Source organism: Pseudonaja textilis, chromosome 7 (genome assembly GCF_049901715.1).
Source record: "Pseudonaja textilis isolate UNSWEBS1 chromosome 7, rPseTex1.2, whole genome shotgun sequence".
NCBI classification, from domain to species: Eukaryota; Metazoa; Chordata; class Lepidosauria; order Squamata; family Elapidae; genus Pseudonaja; species Pseudonaja textilis.
In genome coordinates, this window is record NC_141996.1 from 9038974 (window position 1) to 9058436 (window position 19463).

General features: G+C 44.4%; 1 protein-coding gene across 1 annotated transcript in view; it reads right to left on the reverse strand.

Annotated features, from left to right (window-relative positions):
- Positions 1 to 382: 382 nt before the first annotated feature.
- Positions 383 to 19463, reverse strand: part of GRM5 (glutamate metabotropic receptor 5) — a 200905-nt gene continuing 181824 nt past the window's right edge. The window contains exons 4-7 of the mRNA XM_026706939.2: positions 18812 to 19058; positions 15838 to 16006; positions 14456 to 14582; positions 383 to 1326 (exon numbers count right to left, since the gene is read on the reverse strand). Of these exons, the coding sequence (XP_026562724.2) occupies positions 383 to 1326; positions 14456 to 14582; positions 15838 to 16006; positions 18812 to 19058 (1487 nt within the window). The remainder of the gene's footprint in view (positions 1327 to 14455; positions 14583 to 15837; positions 16007 to 18811; positions 19059 to 19463) is intronic.

Sequence of the window (19463 nt, forward strand, 5' to 3'; positions counted from 1 at the left end):
AGAATTTATTTATTTATTTGCAAAGTTTATTGGCTATCCACCTTACCACAGAGTAACAGTTGCAAAAAGACAAAAAACTATAGAGAAGGCTGCTATGCCAATAAATGTGGAGAGTATTAGCTGAAGAAGGCGATCTGATTCTAGTTCGGTAAAATAATTTCATCACAAATTCTGGAATAAAAATGCTTAAATATTTTCTGCATTGCAAAAAAAAAGGTACAAAACGAAATCCAGTGCAAAGAAGGTTTCTGAATCTTGAAGAATGCCAGATTGCTCTAAATAATATCCGTGAAATATATGGCGTCGTAGAAGCAATCCTGTTTAAAACTAGCATTTTTCTCTCTGCTCATCTAACCCTCAAGAAATCACACTACAGCAAGGATTACCTTAGAGTTTCTCCAGAAGATCCCCTTCTCTTCCACAGGTTGATCAAACTGCTCGAACGGCTGGCCGCAGAAGAAGGCTTTCCATCGCCCACGTGCATGCGAACCACAGTTGACGTGGTGAACGCGCTGCGTACGTTCCTCTCTGGCTTGGCAAGGATGATGTACACCTTGGGTACGAACATGCAACCAAGGGCTACGGTGGCACTCAGGCTTACCGAAAAGCACATGGTGATAATCTTATAGTTGCTCCCGAAATAAATGGGCACAAAGGCCAGCCAGATGATGCAGGTGGTATACATGGTGAAGGCGATATATTTGGCCTCGTTGAAATTAGCAGGGACGTTTCTGGTCTTGAACGCGTAAAAGGTGCAGCTTAAAATGAGCAAGCCATTGTATCCAAGAGGGGTGACAACCCCCAGGTTGGTGGTGTTGCATATCAGGTAGACTTCTCGGATACTTGGGTAATCGTGCTTGATATCCGGGGGCTCCATAATGAAGAGGGCAACGATGATGCCAAGCTGAACGCAGATCAAGATAAAAGCTATGATCAGCTGGGCACAAGCGCTCATGAACCGGGGCTTTTTGGTACAGATTTTCTTCTTGCTGCCAGCCAGAATCCGGGCGATGCGGTTGGTTTTCGTCACGAGAGCTGAGTAGCTCATCGCTGGGGAGAGACCAATGCCGACCCTTTGAAGGTAACAGTAGATCTGCTGGGGCTTTGCAATCAGGCAGAAGGTGCACAGGTAACCCAAAAAGATGCCAGCCAAGATGATGTAGCAGAGCTCTCGGCTGGAGGATTTGACAACTGGCGTGTCACGGTACATGATGAATACGGCGGTGACGAATAAAGTAGCCAGGAGACCCAAGCAGGCAAAAACCACTGCAGCAATAGGCTCTGGATCACCCCATCGTAGATATTCAACTGGGATTAAATCACAACCTGGTAAGGAGAGGAATAAAGAAGACAATGTTTTTTAAAAAAAATAAAATAAAAACAGCAGCCCTGGTTAAGGTAAGTAGCAATAGCACTTAGACATATAGGCCACTTCACAGTGCTTTAAAATCCTCTCTGAGTGGTCTACAGAGTCAGCCTATCGCCCCCAACAATCTGGGCCCTCATTTTAACCAACCTCGGAAGGATGGTAGGATGAGTCAACCTTGAGCCTGGTGAGATTCGAACTGCCAAATTGCAGGCAGCCGGAGGTCAGCAGAAGTAGCCTGAAGCACTGCATTCAAACCACTGTGCCACCTTGATTCTGCAGACACCTGTTCCTTGATATGTTGCTGATGAGAAAACAAATCATTGCTCCTTCTAATTTCTTCAATCAATCTAGAAATCACATAGAGGTTTACTGAGATTTGTCTGAGCGATTAGGGGGATCTGATGAAGTTATCTGGGCTCAGAAGTCAACAGAGTCGGATGTGGTTGCTACTTGGTTGGGAGGTTACCAGTAAATACCGAAATAGAATTCATAGGGAAGCTGAGAACAATATCTGTGATGGAATGTTGTCTGGATTTCCAGAAGGAAGGGAGCGCATTTCAGAGGAGAAAATGACAACTCAGTTTAGATAGTTTGTGTGAGAGAAAGTGGGTGAGGATGGCTGCTCCCTAATAGTTCCCTTAGTAGATTCTTTATGTGGCTAGTCCTTTGCTTTAGTTTGGCAAGATGTTGTCTTTAGGAGAGGAACAATAATGAAATCTGCTTGGAAGATTCACAACATACCTTTCTTTAGTTTTGGAGTTTCGTGTCAATCTTGTAAAATGAAAGCCTGCTATCAACCCCATAAGGCATATATTCTGGGAATTATTAGGGAGGAGGGTTTTTTTTCCATACAAACAACTAAAGTGAGTTATCCGGGTGGTGCTTTGCTAAAATCTTGTTTCATGGGGGCCTTCAACAGCAAAGGGGATCTCAGGCGACGCCACCCTCACGAATTCCCTCGACAGGAAGGGGGGGCGCGGCCCCCCCCCCGCCCCCCCACACCCCCAAGACGGATTTAGCGCACCACCCCCCAAGCACAAGGAGGGGGCCACACCCAAGGAGTATCTCTTTCTTTTCTATTTACTCCTTCCTGCCTGGGAATCCAGACGACGTTCCATCACAATTTTCTAGAAAAAGTCAGTAGCAAAAAAATTGCCAAGAAAACTATATGGATATGTTAACACGATCACTAGAGATTGATTTGGACTCAAAAGAGATTTATTTAAATTTGGTCACTATTTCTTAGTCTTATTAAGTTTTATTATGTTTTCCCAAGCAGATATACTGATTTCATTCTGAGTATAACAAAAATCCTTCCTTCCTTCCTTCCTTCCTTCCTTCCTTCCTTCCTTCCTTCCTTCCTTCCTTCCTTCCTTCCTCCCTCTCTCCCTCTCTCCCCTCCCTCCCCTATTGTACATTTATTGTTTTTATTTTTATTTTGGATTTCTCTTGCCAATTTCTTCTAATTAAGAAATGGGAAAAAATAACTTACAGAAATCTCTACCAGACGTGCTAGTAGAATTACAAAACTGGGCCAAGTAAATGTGAACCCTCTGAAAGTTAGTCCCCAAAATGTATAACCGAAGTTTGAAAACAAGTCACACAAAACAAGTCAACCTGGGAATAAGGAGAAACTTTCTGACCATGAGAACAATCAACCCATGGAACAGAAGTTGCCCTTGGAAGTCGTGGGAGCGCCATCACTTGAGACTTTCAAGAAGTGATTGGACTGCCATTTGTCAGAAATGGTGTCGGGTCTCCCACTTGGGCAGAGGGTTGGACTAGATGACCTATAAGGTCCCTTCCAACTCTGATTATCTGTTAAGATTGCACTTTCAGGGCATAATTTTTAAAAGAAGTGTCAACGTCTCAAATTGGCATAACATGACTAATTTAGATTTTAAGGATGAAGTGAAAAAAGCGCATAGGGTTAAAATTCTGACCTCCCAACTGCCTAGTGTAATCGCAACATGCTCCTGGGATACCTATAGACCTCTCCCCAAATAAGACTATGATGTCTATGTGACTAGCCTTGGCTAGTCTTGGCTTGACTAAACAGCCTTGGCTGAGCTTGGAAGATAAGAAAGGTTTGGCTTGGTTTTTCATGCATGAGGAACCATCTGGGAACCCCAGGACTGTTGGCTTTGATAGTTCATAGAACCAGGCAAAGACAAACCACATCCAAAGAATATGGGCACATTCATGAAGTCATCAGAAGCAGAGCTCAAAATGAAGAAAAGCTTTCTCTTTACAAAGAAAAGGAACCCCCTTGTCTGCTGTGACTGCAAAATGGTTTCCTATTTGTGATTTGAGGAAACCTGTAGGTCAGTGATGGCTAACCTTTTGGGGCTCCTGCGCCAAAAATTGTTTGCGCATGTACTCATGTGCCAGGCCCCAGAAGGCAATGCGCGTGCCCCACCCCACGCCCCCTGTGCTTGCATGCGCAATTCCACCCCCACTGCCCCCTTACCTGCACTGCGCCTCCCAGCTGATTTTCGGCTCTTGAGGCCTTTTTTTGGCCTCCCAGAGGCTTGAAGACAGCTTCTGCAGCCTCTGGGAGGCCGAAAAATAGGCCTGTTTTGTCATTTGCACGAAATGACAAAACAGGCCTATTTTTCAGCCTGCAAAGGCTGCAGAAGCTGTCCTCAGGCCTCTGGGAGGCCTAAAATCAGCTGGGATTCACATGCATGCACAGTGAGGTAAGTTTGCCTGCGGCTCACATGCTGGCACAAATGGCTTTGCATGCCACCTATGGCTTGCGTGCCATAGGTTCGCCATCACGGCTGTATGTGATAGGTCTACAAGACAGATTTTGCCATATTCATCAAAGTTTCTTATTCTTACAGGAGTTTAGTTAAGGAACTGGTTTGGTGAAGTGGCTTCTTCTTCTGAGCTGCTTATCTGGTCTACACTTTGTGAGTTGTAACTGACAAAGTTGGCACTTAATCATCATCTTTTTTTAACGACTCCATAATCCCTTCCAGGGTGGAGTCTGGGCAACTGATGGAGCTAGCAGAGTGTTTACTGGTCAGCTGCCCTTCCTACCACTCATGCATCATCACAAAATCTCCAGAACTGTAAAGCCTTCAAACTTGACATTTGGCACGTGTGTTCCTCTTGGCTTCTAGATGCTCACTAAGAAAGGATTTCGAAATGACCATCACAGCATTAGTATATCATTATTAACATGCTCTGATGCTAAGGAGTTCTACTCCCCCTCCCCACCTGTAAAGAAATCTCTTCCAAAGCAAAACACAAGCAGAGGAGAGGAGTTTCAGTTTCAGTTTCAGTCTCACAGCACCAAGCAGCTTTAGTACAGAACTGTTGAGCTAAGCCATGCCCAGGCTCCTTGCCTTCTCCTTCTTGCTGACATAGCAAATACTGTTTCACTTTCCAAACAGCCCTCAACTCTCTCACACACTGACAGGACGCTAGCCAGATGAATACCGATGGATGCTGGTAGGCAGAGGCAGAATTTCCCCCTCTTATTTTCCTCCCCCAAAACTAAACCCAACCACATAGTTTCATAGCAAAGCACGGGTATCCAGCTAGTTTATAAATATATGTCAGCCATCCTTCCTTTTAGTTTGTAACCGACACATACTCTGCAGATTAACTTTGTCATAATGATCATATCCTACATTAATATTTAGTTTCCACCCTCTCCTCCTTTTCATACCCAGAAAGGGCAATTCCTTTAGCTCTTCAGCTGATTAATCAAGCAACTGCAGTAGTAATATATTTAAATTTTAAACTCTTCACATATGGCACCAGATGACTCGTGTCTCACTTCCTGGAATAAACTGTTGACATTTATGCTGTCCTTAAATGTGCCTTGCAATGTAATTTCTCCGATGTTTTCTTTCCCTATGATGAAAAAGGCTATGTTTTTTTTTTCTTTTCTTTCTGCATTATTCTCCAGGCACTTGATGGATGCGCTTGAATTTCCCTGGGTGACATTTTGGAGCTAAGCTGATTGTTAATGTTGACATTGTGTTCTGCTATGTATCTCTCTGAAGCGGCTGGATTTATTAACTTGTCTCAGTCCCCCAAAATTCACTGGTTCAGTAGAGGTGCCGCGAAACTCCCTAGAGAGATTGTTTAATCTGCAAATTGCTGATTCGGTTTCCCCGAGTAGTGAATCTCCTATCATCAACCCGTTCCCTTCTTTTTTTAGAGGAAGTCTGGTCTACTTTTCTTCTTGTCATCATTATTATCATTAATAATGTCCCTTCCCCAGTCTGTGGAGATTCTCAAACATCCAAGTCATGACCAGAGGTGGTATTCAGATGGTTCGGACCGGTTCTGGTGGACTGGTAGGAGAAATTTTGACTGGTTCAGAGAACCAGCAAATACCACCTCTGGCTGGCCCCTCACCTCCCCCTCCCTGCCCCTTCCAGGAGTCCTCCTGTGGCCCATTTTTGCTCCCAGAAGGCTCCAGTTAGGCCTACTAGGCCCAAAATGGGGCACAGGGGCTTGTGGTGTGGCCCCCTATGGTCTGTTTTTGCTCCCAGAAGGCTGCAGGAAGGCCTACTAGGCCCAAAATGGGGCACAGGGCCATGTGGTGTGGCCCCCTATGGTCTGTTTTTGCTCCCAGAAGGCTGCAGGGAGGCCTACTAGGCCCAAAATGGGGCACAGGGCCATGTGGTGTGGCCCCCTATGGTCTGTTTTTGCTTCCAGAAGGCTGCAGGAAGGCCTACTAGGCCCAAAATGGGGCACAGGGCCATGTGGTATGGCCCCTATGGTCTGTTTTTGCTCCCAGAAGGCTGCAGGGAGGCCTACTAGGCCCAAAATGGGGCACAGGGCCATGTGGTGTGGCCCCTATGGTCTGTTTTTGCTCCCAGAAGGCTGCAGGGAGGCCTACTAGGCCCAAAATGGGGCACAGGGCCATGTGGTGTGGCCCCTATGGTCTGTTTTTGCTCCCAGAAGGCTGCAGGGAGGCCTACTAGGCCCAAAATGGGCACAGGGGCTTGTGGTGTGGCCCCCTATGGTCTGTTTTTGCTCCCAGAAGGCTGCAGGGAGGCCTACTAGGCCCAAAATGGGGCACAGGGCCATGTGGTATGGCCCCCTATGGTCTGTTTTTGCTCCCAGAAGGCTGCAGGGAGGCCTACTAGGCCCAAAATGGGGCACAGGGCCATGTGGTGTGGCCCCCTATGGTCTGTTTTTGCTCCCAGAAGGCTGCAGGGAGGCCTACTAGGCCCAAAATGGGGCACAGGGCCATGTGGTGTGGCCCCCTATGGTCTGTTTTTGCTCCCAGAAGGCTGCAGGGAGGCCTACTAGGCCCAAAATGGGGCACAGGGGCTTGTGGTGTGGCCCCCTATGGTCTGTTTTTGCTCCCAGAAGGCTGCAGGGAGGCCTACTAGGCCCAAAATGGGGCACAGGGCCATGTGGTGTGGCCCCTATGGTCTGTTTTTGCTCCCAGAAGGCTGCAGGGAGGCCTACTAGGCCCAAAATGGGGCACAGGGGCATGTGGTGTGGCCCCCATGGTCTGTTTTTGCTTCCAGGGGGCTGCAGGGAGGCCTACTAGGCCCAAATGAAACATGGGGGGGCGCAAGGTGCCCCTCGTGGCCCGTTTTTGCTCCCAGGGGGTGCAGGAAGCCAAATGCTTCCTGTTACCCACCCCTGGCCAAGGCTACCATGGCCATGCCCACCTAGCCGGTCATTAGGGGCAGGGAATTGGTTATTAAATTATTTGAATCCTATCTCTGGTCATAACTGTCCCCAAGGTGTATTTCAAAAATACAGCTTTGAAAAGCACCTTTGGGATGTCCCTTCTCCAGATGTTTGCATGCTTTCTTCCAAGGGGGACAGTATGAAATGGATTGCTTAGCTCCACCCTGGCTGGACTGGGCTGCACAGTCAAGGTTCTTGGGTTGTTTTCCCTTCTTTCAGTGCTGGCATGTTGCCATCTGTTGTGGCCCGTCGGCTGCCACTAGAACTGGGCCAGCTTCAGAGCCTTTGGAAGGCTCTGATTAGGAGACAGCCTTGGAGACAGAGGTAGAGCCGTGGCCTTCCATCCTCCCCCAGGTGGAGAGGCAGCTGTCTTTGGTGCCTGAGCTGAAGGAGAGGGAGGAATAGACGGGGCCCATCCCAGATGCACATATGTGCAGAGAGGAAAGGAGAGAAGAGCAAAGGAAAGCAATAAGCTGGCTCTCAGGGGAAGGCAGATGTAGACACTAGCTAGCCTCCTCCCTGGCTGGGAAATAAATAGGAGGGGGTTTGGGAGGGGCCGGTTGTCACAAATAACTGTTCATTTCTAGTATACAGCAAGCAATTCAGATTGCTTGGCTAAACCCAGGTTTGTTGGGGCTAATTACATTTTTTTTTTTATCCACATGAATAAAAGACTGTTACTGCCCTGTTATAAAGAGGGGTTTGTTTTACTCATGAATAAATGGCTTATCATTTCTTGCGAAGGCTGGGTCAGAACACCATCAGTCTGTCTCTAAAGGTTCATTTTAATCTATCTCTAAAAGGAATCATTTTCTCTGGTAGTTAATTGTTCCATACTAAGAGGCATGGTAACTCAATGACTTAATGACTTTGGAGATGGTCTTTGCTCCAGAGGTTTGAATCCTAGCATGGCAGGGTGAGCTCCTGTCATTGGCCTCAGCTTCTGCGCACCTAGCAGTTTGAAAGCTTATTATACACGACTAGATAAATAGGTACCACTGGACCTGCCCAGTTGCGACGTCCGTTTGCAAGGCAGTTGCAGTGGAAGGAGAGGCCCAGGATTGTATTGCCTTCATGTCAGAAGCACCAAAGCACTTTCTGATTAAAACATTTAGCCGATGACATCTCTGTTGCCTGACGAACTCTCAATAGGGGGCTCATTTCACATCCCTGGCTGGAGCTGAAGCAAAGGATGGAAGCTCAACCCGCCCACCCATAGCAACACTTGGATCTCAAACGCGGGCTTGCTAACCTCCAACCCAGCATCCTCATTATGTGAGCCACCATTCTCCTACAGCAAATACCACCTCTGATGGCAGATTTTACAGTATCCTTCCCCTGCCACGCCCACCAAGCCACGCCCACAGAACCGGTAGTAAAAAATTTTTGAATCCCACCGCTGGTGTACAGCTATCTTGCTCCCTATGGCGCACCTTGGAAAGTGCACAAGAATGAACCCAACACAGCTAGCAGTCTTAGGTAGCCAAACTACTGCTCTGCATTAGCACTGTATTCTCCTGACTAATTCTACATCACGTTGGGCTAAATCGTAAGAATTGTTCCTTACTGTGTTCAATTTGGGTTGCAGACTTCTTCCTTTATACTTTAAGGCCACCCATCTTAGCCGAGGCGTAATGTTCCCTCGGTCAAATAAAGTCTGATGCATCGCAGGGACACCAAGGAAAAAGATTGCTCCAAACATTAAAGCAATCTGATTTTTCAATTCTCTTCTATCTCTCCCAATAGTGAGAATTGATTGAATTTTTTCATACAAGTGTAATTTGATGGTATCGTATTATTTTAAAAAGCTTCTGAGAAGCCAGCAGAGTGACACAGAATGTGGAGTCATAACTAATATGATAGCCAGAAGCTGAAGTTTCATGCCGAATGAGCATTCTAATTGCTGATCACTAGAATTATTCATTTTTTTCCATGCATTTTTCAAGGTGCAGGGTAGCTTCTAGAGGGAAATTTAGGAGGAAGGGGACAGTATAATGCTAAAAACTAATTTTCTTTCTCTCTTTTTGTAATAACTTTGAGATAGGTAAGGTGTAGCTGTTTTTAACATCTAAGATATAGTAATAATAGATGTACTGCAGCAGAAACAATAAAGAATATATATATATATATGTCTATGTCTATGTCTATGTCTATGTCTCTATGTCTCTATCTATTCTCTCTCTCTATCATCTATCTATCTATCATTTCTCTCTCATCTATCGGTGTCTGTCTATCTAATCTCTCTCTCTCTCTTATCTCTCTTTTATCTCCCTCTGTCTTATCTCTCTCCTCTCTCTCTTAACTCTCATCTCTGTCTGTCTGTCTGTCTGTCTGTCTGTCTGTCTGTCTGTCTGTCTGTCTATATCTATCTATCTATCTATCTATCTATCTATCTATCTATCTATCTATCCACCTCCCTCCCTCCCTATCTCCCTATCTATCATCTATCTAAATCTACGTATCATATCCCCCCCCTCTCTTATCTCATCCATCCATCCATCCATCCATCTATCCATCCATCCATCCATCCATCATCTAATCTACCCTTATCATCCATTCCTCTAGTACCTGTGTTTCCATTCTGTCAACTGAAAAATCAAGCCATCAGCATATCTAGAGGACATGAAGAATTAAAAATGCCTGCTCAAAGGGAAGGTTGATCAAAGGCTGGTGGAATTAATAAAAACATCGACTCTCTTCTTGTATTTTTCAAAGCTACTGAAATTAACAATTTCTTTTACCTACTGCGGCTAATCACAAAGACTGTGAGTTGGTCTTATTTTCCTCCTCTGAGAACAGTTCAAAAACAGTAATAACCCAAGGAAAAAAATAGTGAGGAGAAAGAGACCAAGAGAAGGGTAAATCAGTCTACAGAAAATACTTGCCTTCTTGACAGGTGTGCCCTCCCTCTAAATGCAATTCCCTTTCACTTTTTGCATCAATCTAACTAAAATCACGTTCTTTTAAATACTTCAGAACCCTAGGAGGGAAGATGAATAATAAAGCTGCTGTATGGCAAGAATGCAATATGCATTTATACTCATATTAAAAAAAAAAAACCCTGAACATTTACCAGAGCAAATGGAAGCAGATGTGGTTTTTTTTTTTTTTTCAAATTAAATGACAAAGGGATTTTTTCTAATACTGGTTAATTTTTTAAAAGCTCAGAATGCTTACAGCGTCACCAAGCTGTTACCACAAGACTTCATCTCTTCTTTATCACTGTTTGGACTGAGTGATCAAGGGATATCATTTCATCTCCTAACTATCCCAGCAAAATCCAGAAATGAAGCTTCTCATCTACAAAGAGGGATAAAACTGCAAAATGCATGCTAGGGTGTTTGTAAAAGATGAAAAGAACTTACAGGGAGCCTTATGTCTTTTGTGTTTTAATGTGTTTCAAGACAAGTGAAATATGCACCAGCTCTGATGAATGAACAACAAACCAATGAACCAATGTATGTATTATGTATGCACAAACACACACATATGGGGCAAGGAAGACCAATGGTAGCGGATTGCACTTGTGCCTGGAATTCATCCCACTATATGTGTAGATTCTTCTGAGCTTAAACTGCCAAATCCAGTGCTAGAGGCATCTTTCCATTTTTAATCCAGTTTTTATAATATTGTCCTAAACACATAAGTTCTGCTTAACCTAAATTGTGATTGATTCCTCAGAAAAAAAAAATGGGTTAAAGAATACAAATACTCTTTGAAATGTTTTCTGTCCCAATTGGATTTATCTAAATTAATTATTTCCATGTTGTTGAAAATAAGAAAAAAATAATTTACAGGGAAGGGAAGGGAAGGGAAGGGAAGGGAAGGGAAGAGAAGAGAAGAGAAGAGAAGAGAAGAGAAGAGAAGGGGGAAAGGAAAGAAAAGGAAGGGAAGGGAGGAGAGGAGAAAAGAGAGAAAAGAGAAGGGAAGGGAGAGATAGAAAATGGGGAGAAAGGGGGGGAAGAAGGGACGATGAGATAGAAGATAGGTGAGAGAGGGAGTGAGGGAGGAAAGGGAAGAAAAGAGAGAGGAAAAGAAAAGAGAATTATACAAATAATGCATGACCAAGGAACCATATTGGTGATATCTTAGCCTGTGTGATACCCAAACAAGGAGCTCTTTTCTATGCATGTTGTGTCCATATTTGCAAATCTGGTCCACTGGCTGATGTTTGAAGAAATATAACAGATGACACGGTTGAACATGCTGTCCTTCTCTTTTGCCTCCAGAAACTTGGAGAGAAACAAGAATAACTTTGCATTCAGTGCACAACTCTTCAGTCCCTAGGACAACTTTGTCTTGGGTCAGACAAGACCTGAGTGCCCTTCAGCAATCTCAGATAATGAGGCATTTCAAGGACAGCTGAATAAGCCTTGCCAGATCCACCAGGAAGGGCATTTTGAGAGAAGAAGCGTCTTAATTTCCATTCAGCTGCTAATTGGGGGATGATTTTCCCTCTCCTTTTTTTTTTCCAGGGATATGAAATTACTGCTTCAGAGCAGAGATGCTATTCAGCCGGTTCTGACCAGTTCTGGAGAACTGGTAGCAGAAAATTTGAGTCTTTCGGAGAACTGGCAAATCCCACCTCTGACTGGCCCCGCCCCCATCTATTCTCTGCCTCCCATTGAGTCCCAGCTGATCAGCTGGGTCTTCTTTTGTTGCCCTGAACAGGAGAACGGAGCTGGAGAGCAGGTCAGTGGGGTGGGGAGGGAATGGAGATTTTACAGTATCCTTCCCCTGCCACGCCCACCAAGCCACGCCCAGCAAGCCATGCCACACTCACCAAGCCCATCACGCCCATGAAGCCACGCCCACAGAACCAATAGTAAAAATTTTTGAATCCCACCACTTCTTCAGAGGAGAGAAACAGAATCTTGGGGGTGGGGAAGACCTTAAAACTTTAAGGCCGGGGACAGATTTTTTTTCCCTAAGCTACTTGTTGGTCAGACTGAAATTTTGCAAATAAGGCTGGCAAAAGTAACAATTGCCTTCTAGATTGTTAGAAAGGTGACTTTAAAAGACAGCCTAAGCCTTGACAGAGCTGATGGAGAGCGATCTGATTTTTTTTTTTTTTTAATGCATCCTGCAAACAGTCCCTGTCATCCAACCAATGCTTGCACTGGGATCAATTTATTTTCAGGTGGCGTCAGATTCTTGCCTGTTTTTAACTGCTGTAGAAAAAACATTGCAAAGCTCTGTGGATTGCAACAAAATCTGACAGGTCGCTTTAGAAGAAAGAGAAAAGCTGCAGCCAACCCCGGTGTTCATTTTTCAAAGGTGTGTTTCTAGATGAGATTGTTTTTTTTTTTAACAAGACTGCAAAAAAGAGAGTAGAGTAAGAGAGAGCAGGGAATACTAAATAAAAACAAAACAGGATGCTAGAAACAGGCAGTCCAAGGACATTTTACTTCTCTCTCTTAATTAGTTGTCACCCAGAGGGGAACGGGAGAAAAACATAAATAAAATGTGTGATTTGGGGACACAGTTGAAATCAAAGGATCTGCACTTGCATTATTAACTCTTAATATTTGTATACTGGTAACAGTCTCCTTTTAGGGTCAAAAGGGGGACGAGGTGGCCTAATGGTTAAGATGCTGGGTTTGTCAACCAGAAGTTCAGATGTTTGAGACCCAAGCACCATGTGAAAGGATGAGCTCCCGTCCTTGCTCCAGGTCCTGCCAACTAGCAGTCTGAAAGCACGCAAATGCAAGTAGATAAATAGGTAGGGATGGTATTCTATCGGTTCAGACTGGTTCTATAGAACCGGTTGTTACAATTCTGCCCAGTTTGGAGAACTGGCAAATTGTGCCCCTAGCTGGCCTCTCCCCTCTCTGCCTACCCCTCCCTTCCCTGCCCAGTCAGTCCTTATCATGCATGCACAACATCATGTGCATCGCTGTCTGCATTCTCCCCCACCTGCAACGTCCTGCTCAGTCACTCCTTATGGTACTTCTTTTTGCTTTTTTCCTTCCGATGATCAGCTGTTCCAATGATCAGCTGTTCCAGGATCCCTCTCGCTGTCCTACTGCTTCACCCAGGAGGCTTCCCCAAAGCCGAAGAGGCAAAAAAATGGAGCATGGAGGGGCATGTTTATGTGGGAGTGGCTATGTGGGCATGGCCATGTGACTGCATGGGCGTGGCTGCTTCTTTTTGTTTGACAGCACAGCCCGTCCTCACACTCCATTTTTTGGCCTTCTGGGACCCAGGGAATCCTCCTGGTGGGGCGTTTTTGCTCCAAGGAGGCTTCCCTGAGGCCCAGGAAGGCAAAAAGAAGCAGCCATGCCCACTCAGTCACATGGCCATGGTCACATAGCCATGCCCACAGAACCAGTAGTAAAAATATTTGCATCCCTCCTCTGTAAATAGGTACCACTTTGGTGGGAAGGTTGCAGGGTTTCATGTGCCTTGGCATATAGTCATGCTGGCCACATGACTGCGGAACACCCTTCAGACAATGCTGGCTCCTTCGGCTAAGAAACAGAGATGAGCACTGACCCCACTAGAGTCAGACACAACCGGACAGGAAAACTGTTGAGGTAATTCCCCATTAGGAGAATGAGTGCATACAGGGAGACGTATTTGAGAGGAGTGTTTGAATAATACACATACAGCACACAGATACACTGTACAGTAAATCTAGGTTTTTACTTCCAGAAATGTTAAGCAAAGTCCAAAATAAGCAATCCAAAGTCATTCACAGGTAAAATCAGTCAGTTTTCATCCAGGGATAATCCAAATATCAAAGTCCAGTGTCAAAAAACAGTTCAGTATCAGACTTAAATTAAATCCAGTAATACCAGTCAATTAGAAGAAATGGAGCAACGGCAATACTTCCATACTTCCTTCCAACAGAAGGAAACAGAGATACACTCACACTCTCTTCTGAGACTCAGACTAAGACAATCCAGGTTTCTGGCTCCATCTTATGGCTGTTTGAGAAACCACACCGAACTACACTTTTGCATTTTCTTAAAGATACAGTTTTAAAATGTCTATCCTGGTTTATATATTTCTAACTCAAATACCTGTTAGGTGACTTATATTCCTAACAAAAACCCTTTACCTTAATTATGTAAACCCATTCATATCTCTCAACAGTACCCAGCGAATGGGATCTAGTAAATCCCAAAATTTCCATGAATATTGTTTGAAGGTAGAAAGAAAGTTGTAAGATAGTGGAAATAAATACAAGCAAAGTTGGTGAACTTCCTATAATTATATATGCTGATGTGGTTGGGGAGGAGGAGTAGAGGAGGAGGAGGAGGAGGAGGAGAGAGGAGGAGGAGGAGAGAGGAGGAGGAAGAGGAGGTCTTTTTCCAGAATACCCCGTCTGCTTCAACATAAATCTTCAAAAATTCAACATTCTGTTGCCATTCCTATATGCAAGTCAACGTTCTATTATTCTGCACCTACCAGTGAGGTCATGGTTGGGCCAGGATCCCAGCTCACAAGCCCTGCATGTGTATTCATCAAAGACAAACTCATTTTCTTTGCATCGTGTGCAGGTCCAACAGCAGCTAACTTCTCCTTTGCGGATAACCTGAGAAGGACACACAACGAACCTATTTGTAAATTCCTTAGGTTTTCTAAAGTTTATGAAATGTTTTTTTTTTAAAAAAACAACAACTCTGCTTTTGTGGTGTTGTGTGACATCCATCCATTTTTATTTTTATTTTTACAAAAGGACTGAAGTTGTTCATGATGGTTTCTGGATGAGTGGTTTAGAGATCCTCGCCCATTTATATAGATGAGCGTTCAGGTTTTATCCACCTGGGGGCTGAGTTTTGCATTCCAACTCCTTCAAGATGTTTTGCTCATCATGGGCATTTACAGTCATGGTTGTTTAAAATCTACAGGTTAGTTCCTTCCCTTGGAGTTGGAAGAGAGAATGGACATTCTGCTAAATTCTGAATTCTACCGATTTATTTATTTATTGGTGCATTTTTAGGTATTAAAAAAAATCTATATAATGCACCGATTCACAATGACACTGCATCCTCATCCTCATCATCTGCATTTAATGACCCCATAATCCCTTGTGGGGTGGAGTCTGGGCAACTGAATGCAGCTAGCAGAGTGTTTTAATGGCCGGATGCCCTTCCTGTCACCAGTGTTCAGGGGATATATTCTCAGTGTGCCCAGAGAGAGAAATAGCTGCCTTTACCTAGGATCAAACACAGCCTCCTGATTGTGAGATAAGAGCTCTTACCCAGGGATGGGATTCAGCCAGTTTGGGCCAGTTCGGGTGAACCAAATATTAAATTTACATCTGGTTCACTGAACCAATAGTTGAACCGACCAACTGGACCAGCCCACCCCACCCCTCCTCTCCCCGTAGTCTCCATGTGGCCCATTTTTGTGCAGGTAAGTGCAGGTAAGTGCATGGAGGCTAGGGGATGGCAAATAATGGGCCTGTTTCTGGCTTCTGGAGGGCCTCCGGAGCCCGGGGAAGGCCATTTTTGCCCTCCGATAGGCGCGAGATAAGCCTCCAGACTCTGGGGAAAGCAAAAAATGGCCCTCCTGGAAGTTCCGGTAGGCCACACCCACCATGGCCACACCCACCCAGCCCCTGGGCAAAGAACCGCTTGTTGGGATTTTTTGAATCCCACTCATGGCTCCACCTCTAGGCCACCACACTATACCACTTCACAATGGCACTGATAGAAGAGAATCTTTGTAGCTCAGGGTTGAACTGTGGGGTGCTTGGTGCCTTCTCTGAGCGCCTGTGGGTAAAGGTTTGGGGTGTTGCCCTAGGCTGGGTGATCCACAGGCAATTCTATACCAAGTGGGTTTACCTTAATCTCTCCTTTCTCACATGGTTCACTGCACACGGATCTGATGACGGAACTTTTCTTTGACCAAATATCATCGTCCATCATCTTCAGCTCACCGTTGTCCCAGCTTCCGACATTGATGTAATCATATTGATCCTTATTCATTTTTTTAAAGTTCATGATCTCATACCTTTGAGAGAGAAAGAGAGAGAGAGAGAGGGAGGGAGCGGGAGAGGGAGAGAGAGAGAGATATCACTCCATTGAACTTAAACCCAAAATCAAGTCAAGGGTCCCTGTGAGGAAAGAGGTACAAAATAAGGTCACAGGTAACAAACAACATTTTTTTTCCCATTGGGCTGTTAAATTTGGGCTGCATTGAAGTCAATAGGATTAATGTTAGATATGACCAGCAACCAGCATATATTTATGAAAGTTGCAAGATCATGCCCTAATAATTTGTGACCTTTCCAGGTGTCTCCTGATAAGCAAGGAATATAAATCCTTCCATCCTCCACCATTCAATCAGAACTGAAGAAGCTTCTTGGATGAGAAATAAAATGACTTCAAAGGGAAAAAAAAAGGCCATTTGCCTTTTGAAAAACACTTTTGGGATACATATGGTTTAAAGTGTAATTTTTCTGCTTGGGATTGTACGATGTGTGGATGGCATCTTTTCCTAGGCCTTAGGAGAGAAAGCAAACTAGAAACAAAGAGAAAACATATTTGGCTGCCAAGGAAAATGCTAAATGTTTTTTTTTTCCTGTCATCTTCAAATGATTTGAAGCCTTTACTGAGAATGGTTCTGCCAACTGGCCAATTGTGATTCAAAATCCAAAATAGTGAGGCATGATTTAAATGTTAGCATGAAGCCAATTGGTCCAATCCATGGTATCTCCAAGAAGCAGCTTGTGTGAACATTTAGATCATTTTGGAAAATGAAGTGCTTCAGTCGCTTGGAGTCCATAGTTGTGGTCTAAGAAAATGATAAAAAAAAAAAATCCTATTGAGTTTACTCATGTTAGGTCCTTTAAAAACTAGATTAAATACAATGCAATACACATAGAATAAGTTTAGTTATGTCAACACCTGGACTCATTTCAAGAATCCAGATGGCTGTGTTTAATCAAGAGCCTATCCTGTTATATTGCATTACTGCCTGGTTTGGAAGCATTGCTGTTTCGGACAGGAAGGGGACCAGAGAGTGGTGAGGACAGCAAAAATAGATTATTCTGTTAAATCTGGGAGGACGGTTCAAGAATGGAGGCAAGACTCAGATAGCAACAACAGCTCTTTATTTGTGACTTCAGATCTGAGCAACTAACCCCAGCCGCAGCAGCCCCTTATATAGGGCTGGCTGCGGCTAGGCAGCCAATGAAGGCGATTTGAGTTTGCCGCTCTTGGCAGGGCCAATCGCGGCAGCCCGTTTACTGGCCAATCGCATCAGTCTATGGCGACCAATCACGATCGACTTTCAGCGGGCCAATCAGATTTGCAGGCTACGAGCCTGCTAGTCCGGAACATATTTGAAATTCACTTTCTTCTATCCAGGACATGGCATCTAAACGATGCTCGATCAGGGTCCACAGGATTGTTTGGGATGTTACACATCCTCTCCATGACATGTTTTCCCCTGTTACTTCTAGAAGGTGGCTTCATAGTATCTGAAGCAGAACATCTAGATTCCGTCATAGTTTTATTCATATAATATCAAACTTGTGAACTTCCAAGTTTCCTCCTGCTATGTATTCAAAATGGACAGTGAGGAATATACGTGTGTGTGTGTGTGTGTGTGTGTGTGTGTATAGAATCGTATGTATGTACAATTGTATATATATACAGTATGTATGTATATGACCTAGGCTTCCCCAAAAAGCACTAAGCAGACTCTTTGTCCCGGCAAAACCCCTTTTATTAAATGAAGGTGAATTTCTTGCATTCACTTTCAGCCAAAGGCCTGGCAAACAGTCTTTCAAGGGTGTATTTAGGAGCACAGACCTTATGTAGCTTGGAGAGCTGCCAAGTAAATATTTTCAAACGCAGTGCTGACAAGGAAGGACTCAGCACAGAGTCTCTGAGATGCACAGACAGATCTTCACACTGCTGCAATGAACAAATTGTTTCCTGCAAAAGCCCCCTCCCTTTTAGTTCCTCTTTTGATCCCTATGGGAGGGGCCATTCGCCGTCCACCTGTGGCCTTACTCCCACCTCGAACCTTAGTTCGTAATTGTTCTTTTCTTTTGGCAGTTCTGGGCATGCGCAGGCTGGGAACCGGCTCCAGCTGTTCCACCTCCTCACTTCTGTCCGACTCCAAAGGCAGCTGATAACTGCCAGCCTGCTCTGGCCCCATCTCTGCCTCTGATGCAGAGCCTTCATCTGAGCCTTCCTCAGCCTCCAGGACTGGCCCAGGTTCCTCTCCAACCTTCTCACTCTGCTCTCAAAAAGAATATATATATTCTTTTGAGAGCGGGCAACAGAATTTCATTTTTAATGTGTGCCAATGTGTTCACAGTAAAAACTGACAATAAAGATTATCTTATTTATGTCATCTTATTTTATTAACGAAATGGGGTACAGGTAGTTCTTGACTTACAACCACAACTGAGCCAATATTTCTGTTGCTAAGAGATATTTGTTAAGTGGGTTTTGCCCCATTTCACAACCTTTCTTGTAACAGTTGCTAAGTGAATCATTGCCATCGTTAAGTTAGTACCATAGTTGTTAAGTGAATCTGGTTTCCCCATTGAGTTTGCTTGTCAGAGGTTCACACGAGGTGATCGCATGACCCTGGGACACTGCATAAATATGAATTTTCAAGCATCTGGATTTTGATCACATGACCATGGGGATGCCGCAACCATCACAAATGGTCATAAGTTTTTCAGTGCCGTTGTAACTTGGAAAGGTCCCTATATGAACTATTGTAAATTGAGGACAACCTGTGATTAGGCTTGCCAAGGCATTGTGTGTTTTCTAGATGGTGAAATATATACTGTACCGTCCTGGTGAGTCTCCATTCTCATCGAACGAGATCATATCTCCAGAAACCCCGGTGAAATTGGACTTCATCAGTGAATCCAGGAGTTTCCGTCCATCAATTGGCTTCATGGCATCACAAAGACCTGCATAGCCTGGACACAGGGCCATTTGCATGTTGTGGAGGCCATAAGCCATGGAGTAGATTGCATTGATCACAAACCCCATCTTGGAATCTTGTACATGTTGGGTTCCTAAGGTCAAATTACCTGTGGGGAAAAAAAGAACACACAACGATCACCACTGATTCCAGTTTAACAAAATACACTTGATTGTCTGCTTGTGGGATGTTTTTCCTCCCTCCCTCTGTGATGACCCTGGGTGGGATACCAAATAAACACAGTCACAAAAAACAGGTGAAGCCCCTTTTATTCCTTCACTTTGCTTCCAAGCTCCAAATATCCATGACTGGAGACAAAAAACTCCCACATAAACAGTTACAAGAAGGAGGAAATGCCATTTAAATTATAAAGAGTAAAAAATAACACAAACCAGGCAAGATAAGGGCTGGAGGATGTCCACAGATAACAGAACACACACTGAAGAGGACACCAAACTCAGAGAGGAACCATAAACTAGAGATATTTCCATGCTTTGTTTCCAGCACTCGCTAG